We start from the raw sequence: 24,743 nt of genomic DNA on the forward strand, positions 1-24,743 counted from the left end.
AATCTTGCTGAAACAAATTGCTAGGAATGTGTTGAAGACTAGAGAAAATGTATTAGCGAAATGATTAAATGGATTATGTTAAAAAAAATCGTATAGTTATATACGATATATACATATATATGAAATGTCGATCGAAAGGCAAATTAAATAAATCATTACTTATTAAGAAAGATAAGCAAGCTGAAATATGAAGATATCCACAGCGGCGTCCGGAACCTGTGAGTAAAATTAAAAAGACAAGATGGTAACCGTTTAGTGCACTAGAATGCGAATGTATCGGCGCGTTTTGCACATATTTAAATATAAATTGGTTTATTATTTGAGCGATAAGATAGTATTCAAATTTGTTCTTCGTATAAAAAACTAAATTTTCACTTTAAAAACAGACAAATTATGTTCTTTTCAAAATATCTATTACGATCATACAATATAAAAACATAATCCGTTATGAGATGGCACCATTCGTGGATAAAAATTAAAGAAAATTGAGAATATACCTTTCATTCTCATTACACAGAAAATAATAAAACGATAACGTGCTATTCAGTGCGTTAAAAGTGTCGATACGTATTATTTTCATTTAATTATTTATTACTAAAAATGAATTATTAGCTATTAAAAGATTGGATTATTTTTAATTGTGTAGTACATTAATAAATATATATATTTACAAATGAATATGTATAGTTGTAGTTAACAATTTTGATGATACCAGAAAATTTGTATACATTAATAATCTATTTCGAAATAGTAAATAGTTAATAAAATAAATCGATACTTTAGAAAGAAGCGTGCGTTATCGTATTGGGCTAAACATGCTGCGAAAGTTTGAATGAAATAAGTAGGTGCTCATCGATAGCTTGTCGTATATCCTTTTAATTATAATATTATCCTTTTTGCAGATAAAAAGCACGGCCCCCCGGCCCCTCAACCCACCAGATTTAGAAATAATACACTAAGTCACTTACCAGAAACTATTTTATTAGCGTCGTCAATCACCCTTTTTCGTTTAATTTCTTCGTCGTCGAGCTCGTCGCGTGACTTTTTACTCATCGTGTCGGTAATGTGACATTTATGTTCAATGAAATCGGCCATCATATCTCCCAATTCTTTTTCATCGCTTGCATATTTATTTTTGATGGGGGTCGAGGTTCCGTTGAATACAGTGCCATTTGCGATTGTGACATGCTGCTTGGCTGTTAAGTGCGGAGAAACGTGTTGTGAACGAAGAGCCGAAATATAACGTGTTAAAATATGTTTTTAAATATGACGTGATTCATCAGCTAAGTGATGCATAATGAACAATGAAATATAACACGAATCATAATTAAAATTACTATTGCTTAACGTGCATTGTATTGTTTCTATAATCACTATTATATTACTTTGCAAAAATTCAGATCTCTTTCTCTACTGCTATTCTTAAGTAATTATTATAAAAAAAAATGTATAATGTAATATTTTAAATAACAAAAAGAGAAATGTGTATATAATCATAAATATACTATAATGAAATTTAATTATAAAAATAGATATTATTTCTTTCATACACTTTTGCTATCACTATTAATAAATTTTTACTTACATCGTTTATCCTGCAAATGACCGGTGTTACTAAGCTCTTCTACGGATTCAGATTCCTAGAATTGAATCATATTTGATTATAATATATCTGATACATTGCAATGGTATGCATGGATTGTATAGATAATATTGCATACCTTCATTCTATCTGGTTCCTCATAATCAGGATCCATTTTTGGATCCATAGTTGCATCACGTCGAAGAGATGTGTCTCTGGAAGGTCCTAATTCCTCTTTCAAGGAGTCAAAACCTGGCTGATCTAACCGAACCCTTGCTACTGCTTTTTCGACATCGTCAGTGATTAGTTCTACGTTAAATATACATTTGTTTACAATATCTTCTCGGCCAATCTTCTGGAGTGCTTTTTCTAAAGTATTTCCTATAAAAAGAATATTTATGTAGGATCACGAGGTTCGAAGCTCCATCATCTTAATATAGATCATGTTTGCGCGTTCGTATGAGATTACAAAAAAAAACAAGGATCAAAGTTTATCGAAAAAGTCTTATAGCTAAAAGGAAAGCAGAAAATAATTAATTGAATGATTGCTTTTTTTTTTTAATTGTTTAAATTAAGTTTATATACTCTTTCGTTATAATTTCTTTAACTTTTTCTTTCGAGATCTCTACGTTTGTATTATATTATAAGACATGCATGTGTATACATATAATATTTTTTATAAGTATAACTACGTAACAACTATTTATAGCAATGTAATAATTAGTACAAATTCACGAAATAAATAATACGTACGAGTATATACGTTTAGTATTTAGAAATTTTGTTTTCTAAACCACTCACTCTATATATATATGAATATTTATATTTAGAAAATCATTTTCTATAACCGACGTAATTATATTTAGAAATATTCTTTTCAAATAAACGCACTTTTAAAAATAATTCGTTTAAAAAATTGTCCAATTATTCCATTTATATAACATACCTGAAACTTTGGAAGTGTGATGACATATCGAAGGCGTTTTGTGAAATATTATTAAAAGTTCGCTAGTATATAAATTCGTCGTTGGATTTTGATACTCTTGATACAAAGATATGTGCATCTTCGTTTTAAATTTGTAATTAAATGTACCATATAAAAATTATTTATTTTTAAATCACTACACACTCTCTTTTCACACGATATCACTGACACGTTAAAGTAAAAAGAAAAAATCTATAAAATTATAACGAACTGTTTGATATAAATTCTCAAGGAGAGAACTGACAAACAGGAAATAACAAACACGAGTAAATTTGACTGTATCCTTCAGACAATACTGCGCGACTGTTTGTCGTTCCACTGATTGCTGAGAGGTTTTGCGTACTTCGTCAAAATAAGATGGAATCATTATAGTAGTGGGAAAGAAAAAGAAAGAAATAGAGAGAGTTGTGAGTTATGTCAGGAATAATAATGTAGCATGAGATCATCAACAACATTACGATCGAGATTCCACACGTCTGAGTCAATCGCAGTGAGCAAATCTTGTTTTCTTGACCTTGCGTGATGAAGCACGCTTCGACGATTATGGTATAATTATGATGTATCGTACTAATATAAATTGAATTCATTTGGCACCTATTTATATAGTTTCTATCATATATCTATAATAGAAACTACAATAATAATTAAAATATATTTAAACTTACCCGTCGCCTTATTCCCATTACTTTGCCAGAGTTTGAACATTGCTGCCGCTTGTTGAGCTGGCTTATCAGGATAATTCTGTTTTATCAAGGATACATCGTTCGGAGCAATGTTAAGTTCTTCTGCTAATGGTTCCCAGTCCTTGCCTAGTAAATTTGCTATATCCCTTAAACGTATAGTTGCTCTATGTATAGCATCCGGTCGACCTAAAAAAAAAAAAAGAAATTACAACGTCTCAGCTCGATATACTTAACTGGTAATTAAAAATATAATCCTAATCACAATAATAATAATAATAATAATGTAATCAATAATTGTTACATACTGATTCCACCATCGCGTAGAAAACTATAATTTTTCGATAATTCAAGTAAATCCAATTCTGAGACTGCAGGCTCTGGCGAAATCTTTTCAGGTAATAAAATATTCAATGTACATATTGGCGTTTGCGGTATCTCGCCTTTAGGAACCTTAGGCTCACTCATAAACATTATTCGACCCATCATATCTACCGCATCTGGATCTTTTATCCGCGCAGTAAAAGGTACTCTATTTTCTTTAAACGCTCTGAATGGTAATTGAAGTTGTTCGCCGCTTTTTAATACTGGTACGAGATTACCCGTAAATTCCATGTATTGAGTTTTGCCTTCTAAAACCTGCACAACGTACACAATGTAGTAAATTTGACTAACATTTCTTATTTTATATTAATACAAAATTTACACACACACACTTACTTCAACATCTCTACTCTTCGCAACTTCAGTAAAATGTTCTTGATGTTCAAGAGTTTTATCCTCTTTGTCATCGGTCATACAAAATACGCGTATCCTGGCCTCCAAAGGATCTATACGTTTGGCGAATACTACGAATCTATAAATAATATCGAATAATGTATTAAATTCAAAAAATAAAAAACTACCAAAGAAAAAAAGAATTATATTCCTAAAGACGAAGATAATTATTTTGCAAAATAGTTGTTGTTATCCATTCAGTATAATTGTCAAACGTACTTAGCCATAAATGGTACATGAGTAGCATGGGTATATAATTCTGTAGCCATTTTGGTTGCTTCCGAAATATTTCGGCAGTCCATTAGCCAAAAACGAGCAGATACCGTGGTTGTAAAAGAGACACAATCCTTGACGAAAGTCAACGGCGTCGAACCTGTGACATCCTCCCAGACTGCCCGAGACTGACCCCCTGAACGACATACATGTCAAGTCCAATAATATTATTAAAATATGTCCGTACTAAAAATGTTCAATAACAGTAGTGAAACGTGTGTTTTTATCCGGTGCGACCGAAATTAATTACAGTCTCGAATAAATGTGAAGAGAATTAAGGTAGTAATTTTTATAATATTTAAATCATTTTTTTTTATGATTATGAGTGCAAATATGTTGATTTCATTAGCAAATAGAAAGGACGGGAAGATGCTTGACGTAATCATTCTCGTTTTATAATGAATATGAATAATGATTTTTAGAAATATTATTTTTCTTTATAAAGAAGATATGATGAAATATTTTAGACGTAGATATGCTTGTATATATATATTTGTATATACACACACACACACATACTCATGGAATTGGGTAAAAAATAGAAATTCACTAAAACCTGAAAATACATACAAATTACAAATAATATATACGTATATGATATTTATAAAAATTTAATGAACGTTATGTATTTAACATCGGTCTCTAGAAATGTGTATAGCGTGCTATGGATTATTATGTACACAAGACAAGTATAATGAATATAAAAAAAGCTTCGTTATTTGCATATTTTTATACGCACCAATTGAGAGAAGATATTTATAAATACCTAGATAAAAAGCAACACGAGAGTACTCTGATCTCAGAAGATATGTATTTCAAACAAAACGCACAAATATTAGCGAGTGTAGTTGAAATTATTGAAAAAATATAACGTTATTTGAAAAACGAAAAAGAAAAAATTATATAACGTAAATCTGTGATATTTGTTGAACAGCTATGAAGCCCCGGATTGAAAATGTCAACGAAAAAGAAATGTGGCTGCTGTGCACATTTATTAATTTAATATAAAAAAATAAAAATAAAAGAAATTTAAAAAAATGCGATATTTTGCAATACTTCTTCATCGTTAGAATAAGTTCTAACGTTGAATAGTACTTTATCGATTTCAGGTAAGTACCGTGTATCTTACATTAAGCACAATGTCGATTAGATAATAAAATTTGATTTAGAATGAAAGCTTGACATATTGAAGCAATTACCATTCAACTGAATGTGCTGAAACAAAAACTTGTAATTTGACGCTTACGATGAGCTAAGTAATAAAACTTTGATCTACTTTTAATTAATAATCCATACCTAAATGACTCAATCCTAACAATATGCAAGCATTAACAATGAATCACAACAAGATATGTATACAACAATGGTACTCAACGAAATGTTTCTATGGAACATGCAGCTACCATCTCCCTTTTAAATCTCTATCCGAAGGTCTTCGGGATACTGCCACTGATAACGAGAAAACTTGAAACGATGCATACACTTTCAATAAGAAGATTATAAATTACAGTTGAAAATAATTCACTTGGCTGACACTTACTCGATAGACAAGATCTTCCTCGACCCTTCAGTATCGATTTTCCTTTTTTTAAAAAGAGAAAAATTGTTTACGTGTCTGATTTATGCAACTAGGAAAAAAAACTAATTTTTGTAAGCTATTATATGAACTAATTGTAAGAATAAAAAATAAAACCATCTATCTCTCTCGTAATAATTTCCACATTCCACGAATAAACGACCTTTTTTCTTTTTCTTTTTACGTAAAGTTCTGTTTTTTTTCCTTCGTTAATGTGTAATCGATATATTTACAGAGATCACAACCCTTCATTATTTGTTCATTTAATTGAAATAGATTATATAAATAATAGTACAATATTAGTAGAAACAATTATCTCGCCCGATACCAAAGGGTAAACCGCAGTCAGTGTTTATCAGCTATAGATAAATTATAAAAATTACTAAAAAAAAAAACCAGTATTAGGAAAAAAAAATAAATAAAGAATAAAAAAAAATATATATATATATATATATATATTGCGATCGCAAATATGAAAACGATATAAGTATATAAGTTTAATATGCGTAGCTACAAATACACAAAAGACTATTATAAAAATATAACACTTAAATATCGCAAATGTTATTACATGTGTGTATATGGTATAAAAATAAAAAACCGATAGCATGCCGCGCAGTCCCGACGACCTGAGAACAGACGAGATTGCCTACCGACGTTGTCATCATGCCTAACTAAACTACAAATTGATTTACTCGAATGCTTAAAAAATCTGGTAAGATATATAATATATATATATATTAGGGTGGGTCAAAAAAATGACTTATTTTTTTTTTCAAGTGCCACGGAAAAATGGGTTGCTAGACACCTTAAAACAATTCTCACCAAATATAAGCTCTTAATTTTAAAAGGAAGATCCTCCGCATCGCAGTTTTTTTTTCAGTCTAATAGATTAAAATTCATACCTCATTATTTATTGATTGTACAGAAAAATGTTCTAGATGAATTTTGTAGGAAATTTAATGCTCTACAAAAAAGGTATCTTATATTTTTCCCGTAAACCTCACCATTTGAATGATATTGAAGATTTAAGTTAGATTATTTTAAGACAAATTTCATTTTTGTTTAAGAATTTTATAACTCGACAATAAATGACTATTATAAAATGCGCAATACAAATTTTAGTAGGAAATGAACTGCTCTATAAAAATGGTGTCTTATTTTGGCGATTAAATTAAGCGTTCAAAAGATATTCAGAGACAAAAATCGGTACACATGAAACTTTGATGATGAATATCTTTTGAACGCTTAATTTAATCGCCAAAACATAAGACACCATTTTTATAGAGCAGTTAATTTCCTACAAAAATTTGTATTGTGCACTTTTTAATAGTCATTCATTGTCGAGTTATAAATTTCATAAACAAAAATGAAATTTGTCTAAAAATCATCACATTTAAATCTTCAATATCACTCAAATGGTGAAGTTTACGGAAAAAATATAAGATACCTTTTTTGTAGAGCATTACATTTCCTACAAAATTCATCTAGAACATTTTTCTGTACAATCAATAAATAATGAGGTATGAATTTTAATCTATTAGACTGAAAAAAAAAACTGCGATGCGGAGGGTCTTCCTATTAAAATTAAGAGCTTATATTTGGTGAGAATTCTTTTAAGGTGTCTAGCAACCCATTTCTCCGTGGCACTTAAAAAAAAAGTCATTTTTTTTACCTACTTTAATATATATATATATTATATCTACTATTATATATTTATGACACCCAATTGATTGCGACAGAACGATTTTCAACAATTTATCGGTAAGAGATTTTCCAGTAAGACGGTACGCTGCTCTACAATATTACGCGCAAGCATATATTACCAGTTATGCTGCACAGGAGCCTTAGAGTCGGTGCATCCCCCGAGTATTGGTTAATCATGCCTTTATTAGCTGCTTGTGGAACCGGTATGGTCAAAGTTATCGGCTTATGGAACTTTCGTCGTCGTGGTTCTACCGTAACTATAGGCGATACTGCGACTCGATTACCTAGTAGTTTAGCTACTAGTTCAGCTGGTATCGGATGGGCCTAAAGATAAATTCAAACGTCAATATATCATTAATTTAAATAAACCGTATATTCATTGTTATATTCTACATAGATAATATTATTTCTTGAATAATTATAATAAAATGATAATAACCATTGCCAATCGATTTTATAATAATAAAATTAATTGCCTATAAAATTTTAAATGTTTAGAACATACCTGTAAGCCAACTCTAATCTTCTTGGTCAAAGCTGCAGGTGGGAATACAGCTTGAACCTGAGGAACAGCCGATGAAGATACGGTACCACCTTCCGGTCCAACAGCGTGTACTTCTTGCCTGATGCGAGAGACAACCGCGAAATAATGTGGAAAATCAGCGGTAAGTATCCTTACGATACGTGACGTTTGAAGATCCTCTAGCTGGCTTAATTCTAAGATTACGGAATAATGATGAAGATTGCTGAGATAAAACAATCGTTTAAATAAAATAAAACATATACCTTCTCCTTCAAAGCTCTCGTTAAGAACATCCTGTACAGCCTCCTCGCTAGCTTCCAGAGTATGTTCGCGCCAAGTTTCTCCGTTGTCCGAACGTAAGATAACTATTTCTCGTTCCTTCCCTCTTAATGATGCAAAATGTGGTACTTCGATGATGACGGGTCTAAATTTAAACAAGAAAAAAAAACCAAAAAGGAAACAATAAATTAAAAATATATTTTATTTTGTTAACACACTATCGGCGGGTCGGGTATTTCTACCCGTTCCACAGATTGACGCTGGTCGGCGAGTCGCATTTTAATACGTTTTATGCAGAACGTAAGCTAAGTTTCAGTAAAACACTTACTAATGCTTGTTTTTTTTCATTGTCACTAATTTTTGAGCAGGAATGATGTTTTTGGTTGTTTTTTTTTGTAAAATCTGACCAGTGTATAGTCTTAAATTTATTAATTTTTAAGAAAAACTAATAATTTTATGAAATGTGCTATTTTGACATTGCAAGTTTTGTGTTTACAAAGTAGCATAAATTCAATTGATTGATTTTGATAGCTTTGAGTTTAAGTTTTCTACATCTTCGAAATACTATTTGATACCTATTTTTCAAATTTCATTGAAATCCTACTATTAGATGTGAAGATATAACATGTTTTTTTAAAAAGTGCACTGCTTTCATATTTCGCTCATTTTCGCCCGCTACACGCGTCAGTCAAGCTCACGACGTTCCCGACGATAGTGTGTTAATAAACAATATTATATATATATATATATATATATATATATATATATATATATATATATATATATATATATATATTATATATTAACATTATAATATATATTATAATGTTAATTTGATTATCTAAATTTAAACTTACCCTAAAAATTTCGCACCGACTGGCCCAAGTTCCAAAATACGACTGGCCAAAGCCTCACCTTCCATTAAAGGAGGCGGATTGGTCAATTTATCTCTTCTTAGGTATCTACAGGTTACTCTCATCGGCATTGCCGCTTTACGTGGGGGCACGATAACGCGAACTCCGCTGTGTCTACATCCTCTCATTGCACCACCTCTCGCGTCGACCAGGAAAGAAACCAGGAAGCTATCGTAGTAGATTGATTTTAGAAAAACTCATAATGATAATTAACTGCAAACAATTGTTTTGCCGTTGAATACTATTATACATTGATACGATATATAGATTTGTAAAAAAGAAGATAATAAATAAAACATATTTTATATATATATAAACGTGTGAAACCGCAATCGATGTTTCGTTCGTTCCTTTTCATCTTGAAGAAACCTTTTTAATCATTTTTCAAGTTATATTCTGTTTAGTATGGAAATATCTTAATTAATAATAATAAATATTTATTTAAATTGAATATAGGTTAATTTCTTTTTGCATTCGATATCTGTTGACTTATAATTATAATAATTATTTTTCATAGCCAAGTCGCATCGTACGCCAAGCGTGCGGTAATGTGAAAGATTTAATTATGCATCACCAGAATGATACTATGAAACGCAAAGCAAAAATGAGTCATTTTCAATAGTAAAGATTAGACATTTAATATATTTAATATTATCAAAATTTAATATAATAAATTAAACAATATTTAAAATGATCTCTGTTCGTGTCTATCATATGTATTGATCTTTTTATGGAATGATTTATTTTTTGAAAGAATTTGATTGTAATCGATAAAAGTAAATAATAAATATGACATGTAATCATAACGACAAGGATAAGCTAGACGAGAAGCTAAGCACTCTATTGCAATTTTTGATTTATTTTTATATATTTTTTTTTTGTTTGCTTGTTTTTTTTTTTTTTGTTTTTAGTAAACGAAGCTGCAAGCTGAGCTGTATGATCACATCAAAGAACTATGTGAAAACATCGAAAAGGTCAATTGTTAAAAAAACCAACGAAAAAAAAATCCATTTAAAAAGTATATATAGATAATATAATATAATATAATACATTCCAACAATTTTCGTGTGCGAATGACTAATAAAATTCTAAAGAAGATTGTATTTGAATAAAACTTATGTGGTATATGATAGCTGTAGGCAACGTTTTTACAGCGAATACATAAATCTACGAAAGATAATTCTAATAAAATTCTATTTCAACAAACGATTGATACGATCGTAGTTCGTTACTCGGTATGTGTTCGCTGTTAGACGAACTCTATCGATTTAAAAAAAAAAAAATGACTAAAAGTCATCGACTACTAGGGAAGAAGGGGGTCATGTGCAACAAGGAATGAAAAAAGTGTCGAACGCATGAAACTATACAATTCAGGAGCATAACGTCTAATAGCAAAAGCTAAAAGATTCAAGAGAAGATCCACTTACTTTCTCCATTGTGGGATTCTGCGAGTAGCGCAAATTAAATAACAGAGGATCGGAAACAAAATAAAAAACGCGTTAGTATTCATTCGTTCCCATAAATATGACGATGAATGATGCCATAAAAATAAAGAGAAAGAGATAGAAAAAGAAATAGAAATAGAGAATGAGAGAGAAAGAGAAAGATGAGATCATGAATTATTATATTCTGCCACAACTTTACAGATTTTCGAAAGTATTAATAAATCAGCGGACGGTTAGTTGAATCATTTAATGATTCCTTAAAGTATTGCCAATTGATAATCGCTGATAGCTTCGAAAACCCGCAATGATCACACACAAACCACTTTTTTATTAAGTACATATTGCGGAAAGGAAATAACAATAATAATTATGTATTATAGTATAGAGACGCGCGATAGACAACACATCACTCACACTATGCGAAAAATAGACATACATTGGGACTGCAACATAAGAGGAAAGATTTCGAAATCTGCCTGATGATATGCTGTCGATTGAAATCATTCTAGAAATTGGATTTTTATGCGATTAGTATATTTTAATTTATAAGAATAAGAATAAATAAATATTTAATATCGTGTACGAGATTCTATTAATTCTTAAATAATTTATATATAATGTTTTTCATTACTATTATTATTATTATTATCAACAGCAGCATAAAAGACGACAGATCTCGTTTTATGCACATAACGTAGCTGAATAAAAAAATATAATGGAAATATTTTTGTAAGATAAATCCGCAACGAGCAACAACAGCCGTTGTAAAGGACTAATTTTCCTTAATTTCTCTTTTTGTTAGAATTAACGACGGATGAACGATTCTTCTTTTTTGTAATAACTTTTGTAAATACTTTCCACGATCGTTGGCGTAATTGTCTTTTGGTAAAATAGATTTGTCATGTGCCAATGTGTGAATATACGTTTATTTTTGTTCGTATATCATTTCTGTTGTAAAAAAATTGAATCCTTCCTTACGATTCTAATTCAATTTAAAACATGTACTTTACTATTTTCATTAATGACGTCGATCAATATTATTGTGCTTGATTTAATATCGAGTATAAATCATTTGATAATGAATTAATTATCAACGATATTTATACGTATAATTTGATGATAAAAATTAGGAAAGGATCGTGGACTACATATCAAGCACGTGAGTCTAATATAATAAAAACGGAATGGTATACCTGTCCCTCTCCATTCCTTGTCCTTTTGACATGGTGCCAATAGTAGCCAGCGATGTAATTAGGAACTCTATAGAGGCACTAATCTCGGAACAAAACCGTGTATGATTATCGACACTTGTTTTATTTCATGCACATGCTTAATGTTCTTTTATTAAATCGTGCAGTTGACGTTTCGTTCTTAGAAACTTTAGCGATTGACGCAACACTGCCAAACGTATTTCTTGAAACTCATAAAACTGTGCTCCATAATATACTCGAAACAATCACACTCAACATTTCGAAAATAGAACAATATGACGCAAGTATTTTATCCTCAGACTTTAAACCTACATACGAGAGAAATTTAATAGATGCGTGTTAGTTGAAAAAAAATAAAAAAAAATAAAATATTTAAGATACTAATGGTTAACGAAATTATTTAAAACGTGTTATATCCAAAAAGAATCGTTCATCTTTGAATATATATATATATTTAAACATTTCATGCTAAATTGCTACATCGTTTAAAACAATGCTACGAGCAAGACAAGCGGCTAAATGAAAACACGTATGAATGCAAAGGTGTAACTGAAGAACAATTGTCTTTATTTTTAACTAATTAACGAATTGTATTAAAGTATCGATGAGATCGCGCGATGTTTTGTACAGAGAAAGTGAGATGATAAATGTTAAAGAACGCAATGATTATTTTTCGTTTTAACGTGTTATGTTCTATGCGTTTTTCTTGTTTTCCTTTTTTTCGTTTATTTATCAAAATTTTTAAATAATTATTGATATAATGATAACCAAAGATAATTTCTTTACTTCAATTGGATTAGTTCGAGCTTTGCATAACGAACCTTTAGCCCGTTTAATAAAGATCTATCAAACATCGATAATTTAGCAAATTATAGGCTTGAGAGATAAATTAGAAGTAAACTAGAAGATAAATTACATAGCAACCAATAATTTGAAGGATTAGTTACAGCAGGATACTTTCATCAACACACACCGTATCACACTATAATACACAACATTATTGCTTTTTCATAATCAACACTATTACCGTTTAAGGCACGAGAGTAGTAAATACGCTAGTATAAGAAATGCAATATCTTATGCAGTGTACACATTTCTGGCATCGACACTAAATATTTATATCTTTATGTTGTCCAAGAATTTTATTAATCTTACTTAATCGTCGTGCGTAAACAAATTTTCTTAAATACACACGCGCTCCTTAAAACTTTATTTTTCTACCTATACAATTTCATGATCATGTATTTGTTTAAGATAAGCCGTACAATTATGAAATTTATTCGTATCATCGATATTCCCAAATTCAACGTATTATATCGAATGATATGTTAGCGGGTGTTTTTAAAAAATGTTGACCATTAAATAGAAACAATTCATTTTTATTTGTTTTAAATAGAAATATTTCTGTTGAGACTCAAAACTTTTCAACCAACCTTCGAATATTCAGAGTGTCTCAATATTTCCCACCATATTTTACTGGGATATTCGATAAGTAAAAAAATAAGCTTTTAAATATATAATTAAAAAGCTATAAATAAAAATACGAAACGATAACGGACCGGTGTTTCTATTTGAATATGCAACGTTAACTCAAGATTACGTCTGCATTAACGCAGACTCAATATTTTTATTTGAAAAATTAACCACGCAATCTGTTTTAGATTTCCTATTAAATGAATTGCAGTCAGAATTAATAGAAAATATATTTTTATTATTTATTGAATGACAATTATCCCCAACAATAGATAAGTCGAGGAAAACCAATTTCTTGGACTTCAAAGATATTATTAATAAATTTTTACTTGTGAGAAATAGTGAAAAAGAAATTGATCAAACAGAAATTAATGCACATTAAAAATGAATGCAAAGAATTCGTGACGCATTTGAAACAATTAAGGAAAATAAAACAGAAATATATAGATTAGTCATAGGATAAATTCTATTCTCCGTAGATGCAATTTCTAACATTCATAATGACGAATAACATATTAAAATGAAATTATAATTTGAACGAACATTCTATTCCTATGTAGTATGCAATTAAAAAGTAGTTCGTTATTGTTTTATATTTTTGTTATAACTTTTTAATGAAGCATTTAACGTAACGTTGTTTTCTTATTTTTCTTTATAAAATATGGTAATAAAATTTTGAAGAGAAAAAAACATTGAGACACTCAGTACGTAATCGTTAATAATAATAATAATAATAATAATAATAATAATAATAATAATAATAATAATACAGCTTATCGAACTCTGTCGTGTTAATTCGATATTAACTAATTTTCATTAAAATGTCTGTATGTAATAAAAAAAAAAATCTGAATACAATCGATACATACCCAACGTGAACCGGATGCCTATTGATATCTATATTGTCCGGCTTTAGAATTGCGGCATTAGAACGTTGATAGTTTTCCTTGGTGATCATTTCTGTTATCGTGGGAGCTAGAAAATTGTAAATCAAAGAAAATAAAAAAACGTTCTTTATACGATAACGAAAAATCACACGATGTTTTCCGTTGTTAATTAAACGACTGACTAGAAAAAAAGAAACAAAGATAAAAAGAAACTAATTTTTCTAACATACCTCCAGCATGTCGATTATCTCTTTCGTCATCAGTAACATTAACGCGCATGGAGTCGTCTCCCATAGATTTCATATCATCAACAGTCATGTAACGGTATTGATGTTGGTCGCTGAGCATCGGATCTTCACCTGCATAAATGAACAATGAGATCTTTATTACGGTTCACGGTATACTCGTTAATAAGTTCTTCGTGAGTTAATATGAATACAAAGTGGTAGATTATAGTACCGTATATGAAAAATAATACTATGTGTCACAATTAAATCGTATGCACTAATATTATTAAATGTATGGACATTGGTTTTGATGCCTTTGCAACGGAAATAAATAATATCATTGCCAATGAAATTATTAGGAATAAGCGAAATAACAAGCAAAATCGGAAAAGGTATATATAAATATATAGCGGCGTTAGAAAGATTTTTCAAATAATCGTTTTTTCATCGACCATATTATTTTGTTTTTTTTTTAAGAAGAAAACAACACTATGGTTTATCTTTTGTCTTCTTTTTCTTCTTCTTCTTCTTCTTCTCCTTCTTATTCTTCTTCTTCATTTTATTCTATTTATTTGTTATCATCATCACCGTTCGTGATTACTCTCATAAAGAACTGCTCAATCGTTGGTATACATTTACACACAGATTAAATCTCTGCCGTTTAAGATACGAAACAATAAAGTACGTCATACTTCCTTAATTTGTCGTGTAATATCTATCTCCGAAATCAAAAAATAAAATGCAGAAGTCTGTATTACTCTGTAACTCTCATTTTTCACACTGACAATGGAGACTGAAATCTTGCCGCATTTACGATTGCGAATTATCAGACATTTCAAGAATATAGGCCACAATTATCCAATGGATGGACAGCCCACAAATTTACCGCCCACGTCTAATATGTTATCGGCAGATAAAAGCAAATTATTCTTCACGCCGCTGTATATGTTTAAAGCATGTAAGATGTTGTAATATCTAAAAATAAAGACAAACAATATTATGTCGAGTTACTCGAGTATGAGAGAATAAGACCTTGAACCGTCGATGGTAGATATGAGATGATTGCTGTCAAATAATCTTCCTTTTTCTCTCTTTCCCACCTTTTTTTATTTATTTTTTATTCTCTCTCTCGTTTAATCTAACGAGTATAAAGATGATAGTTCGAGTTTTCTTTGGAAAACGTTTTCGGATAAATATATTATTACGGAACCAACTGAAAATTTGAATTTTCGTCACTCCACGTATTCAGTTATGTTTAATTTTATGGTATGAACGTAACCGTAACACAGAAACGCTAATTTTATCATCGTTCAAGGACACGTAATACTGAAACAGTTCTGTTAGACGTTCTAAGACGCTTCTATCTCTACGAAAGAACCAATCTCGTAAACGGTGACCTATATCTTCTGGAGAGTTCGTGTTCTAATCGTCTCTCAGAAGATCAGCTATATAATCGTGTCAAATCTCATTGAATAAGGAAGACTTGAAGCGTCATAGGATGAAAATAGTTTTAATAATAATAATCTAAGATAGATTATGACTCTTAATAGTTCGATCATTTCTAACGTAATAATACTTTAATCTATGAATATAATATCATGAAAACTTATTATTGACTTATAAGAAAATTTAAAAGTCATGGCTGGGAATAAATTTCGTATTAGTATCTCCTTTCTCATTATCCCACATTATTCCTTATGTCATTGATGCAACCGTCTGTATAATTATTATGTCGTATTCACGTAACGTACTGTATATTCCTCCTCTTCCTCCTATAAACTTAATTAGGTCTAACAAGTTCTACTCACTTTTATGTACGTATAGAAACGATATTCATGTAAACAAGGTCGTATCTATAGGTGTACGAACCGTACAGGAGTACAGAGCTTATCAACACCATAGATTGTTTTTTTTAATTATCATATAAATTAATATTTATGCGTATAAATATTTTTCATACCCGATGTAATTAATTAATTAACAAGATATTGTTCCATTTAAAATTTACATTAATTTAATTAACTATCAAATATCCCGTAAAATGTAGAAACGGTCGGAGTGTAAATTTGTACTTTTATCATACGGTATCATCCTAACTTTTTCTAATCTAATTTCTAATTATTCATCCTATTTTATAGTAAAGATAAAAATATATACAAGTAAAAATATATGTAAATACGTTATTATATACGTTTCTATCGTCATCGATATCAATGACAATTTAAACTGACACACCCTATCGTAAAATGGCCGAGTGATTTTCGGTCGATGTCGTAAAGTGGCAACTATTTGATACTATAACGCTATTCGTAGTATGAGGTGGTCATGGCTTAATTTAAAACAAATTGTTTGTGTCTGTAAGATTGGCGCTACAACTTGACGTCCTTGTCTTGCGCCAGCGTTTACATTTGCAATGCAGAATGCATGTCCGCGCCATTGTTACGGTATACTTCCGTTATATATACGTACAGAATGAATATTTAACTTTTATTAATGGGCATGAGCCTTTAAAACAAAGTCATGTTGGTTCTATTATCCATTAATGTTATGTAATGAATATTAAATGATTTTAAATACGTATTTAACTAATTCCTCGTAATTTAACATTTAATTTACACGATGAGGTTGCTGTTTACAGCAATTATTAACAATAATTCTGCCGATTCCACTTAAACCGGTTTTTCAATTCTCGTTACGTTTGCTTAAACAATTGAACATAAATTGGTCTGGATAATCATTGAAAAAAATACATCAGCCATCGATGTATTTTCTGATAAAAAACATCGTTTGAATTTAATTATTACGATATTTGTGTCGTTGGATTTATTGAATGCAATTTTTATTAGCATAAAAGCGAATATTTAAAATTATCGAATCGATCATTTCAAAGTATATGGTTAACAACAATTTTGTGTGAATATTTACGTTAAAAACATATGTATTATTACAAAAAAGGTGAAATAACTGATTAAGAAAAAAGATAAATGAGTGAGACATACTTTTTTTCGATTGTCGAATGAACGAACGACAAGTAACGTAGCCTTTGACGTTTCGAAGAAACGTGCACGCATTAATTTATCGTGAATAATTACGAAAAGCATAATGATAAGGTGCGTAGATGATGACGTGCATGAAATGAGGTGCATGGAGCAATATAACGACAAGGATAATTGCATATTTACATATAATGTCGCTGTTCCTGCTGCGTGCACACCCGCAGCATGCCATCCCTTTCGACTCTTTTCCCTTTGCCTTTCCCTTTGCCATTTCAAACGGGATACAGATGTCGATGTTTAAAAGGTAACAAAATTTAACAAAAAAAAAGAAAGAAAAAATAAATAAATAAATAAATAAATAAAATAGAAAAACTGAAAGAAGATAACGAAGAGCGCCGTTTATATCGTCTTGTGCCTTTTGAACAGTAATAAGTGCACTGGTGCACTGTGACGAGGTTGCATACGGTGTACAGTAGGATACTCTCTATGCAGTCAACGCCATATACAATGATATAAAGACAATTTAGTGGCGGTACGAGTTGTTACGTGTGCCTCATAATTATTGCATCACTGATTATTCGCAACTGTGCGTAATCCTTTGATCCGTTGATAGGATAATATCACCGTAGATCTTTCTATAAGTTTTATTTTTTTCTTTTCTTTTATATTCTTATCGTCGAATATTTTCAATCAAAAATTTTCACAATATATAGACAATTAATATTCGTTCGAACGAATCAAATAAATCCGTTATGATCACCTTTGTCGTTCTAGAATTCAAAAACGAATTCTTGATCTTCTTATCGAAATTTTCGTTCTCTTTCCGTACTATCGACACCGTTGCGTAAAACGTTAGTTTATTTATTTTATCCTCGTGACGACAAATCAAACGTGTTGCCTCGCGTTCAATTGCGATTAAAAGTTTGTATCGTAATATTGAGGAAATATCTCTGTTTCACCGTAGAAGAAACAAAAATCACACAATTGTAACAACGCCTTCTTTTTTTTGATGCACCGTACGTTCCGCTATAACGTTTGCATCCGCGGGGGTCAGGAACAGCGACTGTTTTGAGATTAATACAAGTTCGACGTAAGACCACCGCTAGAAACGTGACCTCATTTTATGAATCACCAATTTTATAATAGTCATTGCCTTCGAGCTTTCCCGCCAATTTATTTACACGCCGCAAGATATAGCCGTTGCCCGCGACTTCACCGTTCATCGTTGAAACAACAACTATGATTTTCTACTGTTTACCTCACGTTTTCTCAAGATCTATGGGTGCGTGTCTCTATAGTAATAAGGTAGGGAGAATTTTGTTAAACTTGTGCACATGCACGTTATACGCGTATATAAACGATACTTTGAAAAAAAAGAAACGTTCACTAGTGTCGTGTTCATTGATCAAATAAATAAATATAGATCGATTCTCGAAATAAATTCGTAATGTGTGATAATATATGGGTATAATTATTATGTGATTTACTACTACTGGCGCTTAGCAAATGTTCACAACCGAAAAAAATATCTATCCAACGTGAGCCTTTTTACTTTACTTTGCTTTGCTTTGAACGAGACTTCGTCAGCAACAAATATAAAAAATCTTCCTAGAAACATAAATCTCTAAAGGTAATCGCGTAGTGAGTTGAAACCAAAAAAAAAGATCAAGGGAAAGACGGGGGAGGAAAAAATAAGGAAAAAAAAAGATAAATAAGAAAAAAAAAAGTAAGCGCCGCACGTTATATAAATTCGTGTGATATTTCGGTTCTTGGATTGCGTTTGGCAGTTCGCCAGAAGACGACGGGGGTTAAACTGACTATTCTCTATTGCACCAATATGAATAGAAAACTCTCAACGAGAAACGTACGTCGCGCGCCGTTGTTGTACGTATGTCGTACGCGTTGCATAACAGGTAACAGACAAAGTAGAATGCATGTCATAGGCTACAGACGAGTACAACGGGTGCAATGTTGAAAATGACAACTATGATGACGCCAAGGATGATATGTCAAAACCGAGCAACGAGCGAGCTAATCTACGTCCGTTTCTACCAACTTGTGTTAGAATGATAATGCTACTCGTTATTATGTTAATTGCATTAACGCCGGTCCGGGAGCACGGCCCATTTCGTTAATCGTACAGAATGTAAAATTGTAACAAGAGGATGTACGGTTTCATAGCTTCAAAGTGTGCACTTTAACATGTACATTTCTTCTCTATCTGTTCGCTGATTTCAATTCAAATGCATAACACTTGATGTATGAGTAACATGTATTTTTTTCTTCTGTTTCTTCATCACCATCATCAACCAAACACATTCTCCGATATCTTGAAAACTTCGTTGGATAATTAAACGATTTCTAGCTTGTCACGCATCGTATTGTATATATTTACATAAATACGTGAGACGTGAGTGAATTTAAATACGAGAGAGAGAAAGAGCACCATCTTATTGAAAAACTATTCGCATTCATTCGCATAATGTCGATTGGGAAATATTAAGATTAAGGTGATGGTTAGTGAGTGCATAAAATAAAAATTTAAATCATACTACTGAGCATTAAGGTCAAACTATCAGAGATTCAACTTTCGACATAGGGTAGAACAATTGAAAATAAACTATAAGTTCATCTTGTCTACTCGTCGTTATTAAAAATCAAAATGCTAACGATAAGAATTATTTTTATTTCATCTTTTTTTTAAGGGGGTTTATTTTTTTACAAAAAAAAAAGGACCCAAAAGTATAAATCCAATACCAAATGTAAGCTAGCGGGAAGATAGGTAAATAATGTACAAGATGGATTGATCGTTTCGATTTATATGGGATCGAATAGATGGGAAGGGAATGTTTAAACGATGTACCAGACGATCTATGAGCTTAGAATTCCAGAGATCGACGAAAATATTACAAAATGACCCACATCACACGGCTCTCAGAAGAGTGTATGTGTGTACGGTATGTACTTCACGCACGTGTGACATGTGAATGAAAGAAAGAGAGAGAGAGAGAGAGAGAGAGAGAGAGAGAGAGAGAGAGAGAGTAGAGAGTAGAGAGTAGAGACAGAGTGACAGAAAACAGAGAACTTACGGGTATAGGTCATTTGGCCCTTGTAGTAAGAAGGAAGGTACACGTGTTGCGCGTGTGGAGGCTGCCCGTACACATTCATGGCTGCCATGCCGATTTCATCACCACCTACATTATACGCCGGCGAGTAAGGTCATTTTTTTATCAAAACCCTAATTTTGCACCATCAAACATTGTTTCTATATCTCGTTATCACTGGGTTGTTAGTCTTCGTATAGTTAGTGTTAAACCAAAATATATACCTTCGCTGAAACTGCTATGAAGAACTTTATTTGTAATATATATAAGCAAGCAACTAATATCGTTTTAAATATATTATAATATAATAAATATATATATATATATTTATCTATACAAATATAATATTAATTATATTAAATAAGTAATTAGAATACTCAAGAAAACGCTAATAAATAATGAATTGCAAGAATCTGTTTCTATAATATGTTCAAATGTTAACTTTATTTCAAATCCTATACCTTATCTATACTATGTATACAGAATGTTTTGTAACTGGTAATACAAATGTGCAAGGGGTGAATTTACATGGAAAACTAAATCGAAAATGTATAATCACATTTTTTCATTGCTTTGTTTTTAAGAAAAAAAAAGTTTGAAAATTTGTCGAATACGCGTGCACTTGATTCAGCTCGACAGATTCCACTATCTTACTCTCGGATATTTCGGATAACATTTTTGTGCTTCCTAACATATTTGCGAACATTATCAGTATGATAATACCTCTTGTATCGATTTTACACTTATGTTTATCAAACGAGGCTTTTAGTTTCTAGGGATGCAGACACAGTCAAGTGCACAAGTACTCGACAGATTTTTAAACTTATTTATCTCAAAAACAAAGCAACGAACAAATGTAATTCTATATTTTTTATTTACTTTTTTATATAGAACCAACCCCTTGCTCGTTTGTACTACCAATTACAGAATATCCTGTAGAATACTTTTTACTTTAAGGCAAGACCGCATATTTACAACTATTCCTGGTGCTATTACGAAGCTTCAAAGTTTTACATAATATTGATAAAGCAAAGATAATATCTATACGTTATTTGAAATATTGATAGCTTAGCTATTTTGCAAAATTCAATACTAAATAGATATATTTACATAGACGGAAAAAATATAATTTGAATAAACATTTGATGGAAGACGTATTTAACAACCCAGCGAGTATATGCTAGATACATGCTCTTGCGAAATGAATGCAAAAGAAACGCAATAAAAACAAGCAAAGAAAAATGCCATTTAGCTCTTTAATAATAACTCTGGAATTTCGACAAAAAAACCGATTATACTAAATAATAATGTAATATACGTATTCGTTACGCGTATGTTTGTTCATTTATGTAAATAGAATATGTAGATACATATACATATATTCTATTGTGTCAAGTTGAGTAATTTGAACCTATCCCTGCTACCTCATGTTGCCTGTTCCATCGTAACTAATCGGGTTGGGAAAAGGATATGAGAATCTATGAGGATATTCATATAAGGAAAATATTTTTATAAGCTAAGAAGACATGTATCATCCATGCTTCATTATTTAAACTACACTATATATTCTCCTCATGCCTCATGCAAGAGTGTGTACATAATTTTAGGAAGCTTACTTGATAATTCATTTAGTATTTTTTCATGCAATTGTTTTGGAAGAAACTTGTGTTAATTCCAATGATGTAATACATATACATATTTAACAAATCAAAAATATTCATTAATTTAATACGGACAATTTCACGGATAACGCTTAATAAAAACATTTATTAAATTAAATAGAAATGAATATAAATTAATAATATATCATCATTAACGTAGGATTTTTTCTATAAGAATTATTTTACAGCATGCATTATATCGAATTATGTATCGAAATTTAATTCCAATAGGATTTATACTTGTATTTTTACAAGAAATTCTTTTCTTTATTTTCTTTTTTTAATATTCCTATTTTTTTAATTATCGAATATATATTTTATTAGATAAAAATTCTCAATATATTGCAAACTATATTCAACATGTATATTTAAAAATCGCATGAGGTTTCATTTTCAAACGCCTCCACTATTAAATTGAGAAAAAATGTTATTTCTTCTTAATTCAACTCTTATATAAGATTATACATTTGAATATGCATAGACTGCAATAAGTATCTATTAAGCAAAAACAAATGATTATAATAATAAACCATGTACTCACCGCCTTCATCTTCACTGTCACTCATGAATGTTTCTTGCATAGATTCGGGTGCTTGTACTCTATATTTTTCTTCAATAGTGATAGTATGTGTTGTGGTAATAATAGTTTCAGTTACAACCTTTAATGTCTCAATGACGCTGATATAGCCAAGTTTTTGTGCAATATCCAAAGCAGTTTGCCCATTCTATAAAACGTAATGCAATTTGTTATTTTAACTATTTGTAAAAAAAACGTTGTCTTGTATATAAAAAATTGGATTTTTAGCTCTACTTACATTAGTTACAGCATTTGGCTTAGCTTTACTTTCTAATAGTAAATTAATAACCAGCGTGTGACCCTGCTGAGCAGCTTGATGTAACGGCGTGTAACCAGCATTGGTGCTGTTATCAACAGTTGCACCCGAGCGTAAAAGGAATCGCACCATTGCTGATTGTCCAAAATGAGCTGCAACGTGCAATGGCGTGTAACCAGCCTAAAATAAACGCATATATTTAATAACAATTTGACATAAAAATAAAAATGATAATTGTATAACAACATTTTTTTTATAAGATAGTATAAACAATACCAATAATTACTATCACTATAAAGACAATAGAGTCAAGTGAACAAGTCGGACACTTAAAGATAACAATGCAAAAAATGCAACCTAGAGCTACTTAAAGTACTTATTGTGTTTCCAATGATAATTGAATTATATTGATGATGTTAACAATGTAATCGTGAATATGATAATTTTTTTCTACGCTCAGTTATAATATTCATCGTCTATCGTGCCATTGATCTTTCGCTAATTATATTGTTCTTTTCATAAGCATAAATGTAGATAAAAATAATTACATTACCTTTGTTTTAACATCGATCTGAGCACCATTTTTTACGAGGATAGAAGCAACGTTGACTTTATCCTCTTGTGCGCATAAATGTAACGGCGTAAGACCATTCTGAAAAAACAGGTTAATAAATAATAATATAAGGAATATTCTAATTATGCGAATGTACCTTCGCCTTATGATTTGTGTCTGCCTTGTGTTCGATAAGTAAAGTTGACATATCAGTGTGTCCTTCTTGTGCACTTAAATGTAGCGGCGTAAATCCAGCTTTTGATTCTGCATTAGCTTTTGCACCATATTCCAGTAATGTTGTTGCAATGTCCATCTGTATACAATCATTCAAATTTTTCTGTTAATTCTGTCAATTCTGTCAATTTTAATATCATTTTACTCTATTTACTTGCCTGATTTTTTCGTGCTGCAATATGTAAAGGTGTATGACCATTTTTAGCCATAGCATGTGGCGAAGCACCCTTATCTAATAGGAGTAATGCTACATTCTGATGGTCGTAATGCGATGCTACGTGAAGAGGAGTTACTCCATTCTGTATTTAATAAATTGATCAAAATATTTTTACTTGTCGCGTCTACGCTTATATATAATTTTAATAAAAATTAAATATTATAAGGACGTTACTTACCTTTCCTTGAGCATCAACAGGTGCATTCTTTTGTAGTAACAATCTTGCCACGTTCATATTGCCATATTTAGCTGCTAAATGCAATGGCGTAAAACCTTTTTTAGTCGTAGCAGTAAGTGATGCGCCATTTTCTAATAAAACTGAAGCAACCTACACATAAAAAATAATTGTTAATACGTTATATTTAATAGGTATAATCAAATATTAAATTGTATGACCAAAAATTACTTGTAACTATAAAATGTTTACCTCTTCCTGACCTTCCTTAGCCGCGATATGAAGTGGAGTGTACAAATCTTTTGTTGTTGCATCAACTCCAGCACCGTGTTGTAATAGCAACATTACAATGTCAACGTTACCTAAGCGGGAAGCAACGTGGAGTGGTGTTTGTTCCTCCTAAAAAAAAATAATATGACAGACATCAAAAT

The 24,743-nt window shown here is 30.8% G+C and overlaps 1 protein-coding gene across 19 annotated transcripts in view; it reads right to left on the reverse strand.

Annotated features, from left to right (window-relative positions):
- Positions 1-24,743, reverse strand: part of LOC107074551 (uncharacterized) — a 75,766-nt gene that overhangs the window by 25,333 nt on the left and 25,690 nt on the right. For 11 of the 19 annotated variants that reach the window (XM_089175135.1, XM_089175132.1, XM_089175131.1 and 8 more), the window contains 23 exons: positions 24,565-24,711; positions 24,316-24,465; positions 24,079-24,219; positions 23,844-23,999; positions 23,687-23,785; positions 23,116-23,313; positions 22,842-23,025; positions 20,625-20,729; positions 14,543-14,671; positions 14,295-14,400; positions 10,724-10,741; positions 9,240-9,464; positions 8,367-8,527; positions 8,086-8,297; positions 7,700-7,904; positions 5,836-5,879; positions 4,244-4,440; positions 3,968-4,103; positions 3,556-3,886; positions 3,233-3,436; positions 1,722-1,963; positions 1,586-1,640; positions 969-1,196 (listed from right to left, as the gene is read on the reverse strand). In XM_089175135.1, the coding sequence (XP_089031261.1) occupies positions 969-1,196; positions 1,586-1,640; positions 1,722-1,963; positions 3,233-3,436; positions 3,556-3,886; positions 3,968-4,103; positions 4,244-4,440; positions 5,836-5,879; positions 7,700-7,904; positions 8,086-8,297; positions 8,367-8,527; positions 9,240-9,464; positions 10,724-10,741; positions 14,295-14,400; positions 14,543-14,671; positions 20,625-20,729; positions 22,842-23,025; positions 23,116-23,313; positions 23,687-23,785; positions 23,844-23,999; positions 24,079-24,219; positions 24,316-24,465; positions 24,565-24,711 (3,673 nt within the window). Of the gene's footprint in view, positions 1-968; positions 1,197-1,585; positions 1,641-1,721; positions 1,964-3,232; positions 3,437-3,555; positions 3,887-3,967; positions 4,104-4,243; positions 4,441-5,593; positions 5,609-5,835; positions 5,880-7,699; positions 7,905-8,085; positions 8,298-8,366; positions 8,528-9,239; positions 9,465-10,723; positions 10,742-11,934; positions 12,049-14,294; positions 14,401-14,542; positions 14,672-17,721; positions 20,545-20,624; positions 20,730-22,841; positions 23,026-23,115; positions 23,314-23,686; positions 23,786-23,843; positions 24,000-24,078; positions 24,220-24,315; positions 24,466-24,564; positions 24,712-24,743 lie in introns of those variants that run through there. The other 8 variants (XM_089175138.1, XM_089175122.1, XM_089175125.1 and 5 more) reach the window with 8 other exon arrangements.

Source organism: Polistes dominula, unplaced genomic scaffold (genome assembly GCF_049000335.1).
Source record: "Polistes dominula isolate Pdom_NZ unplaced genomic scaffold, Pdom_raw_medaka contig_82, whole genome shotgun sequence".
In the NCBI taxonomy this organism is placed as follows: Eukaryota; Metazoa; Arthropoda; class Insecta; order Hymenoptera; family Vespidae; genus Polistes; species Polistes dominula.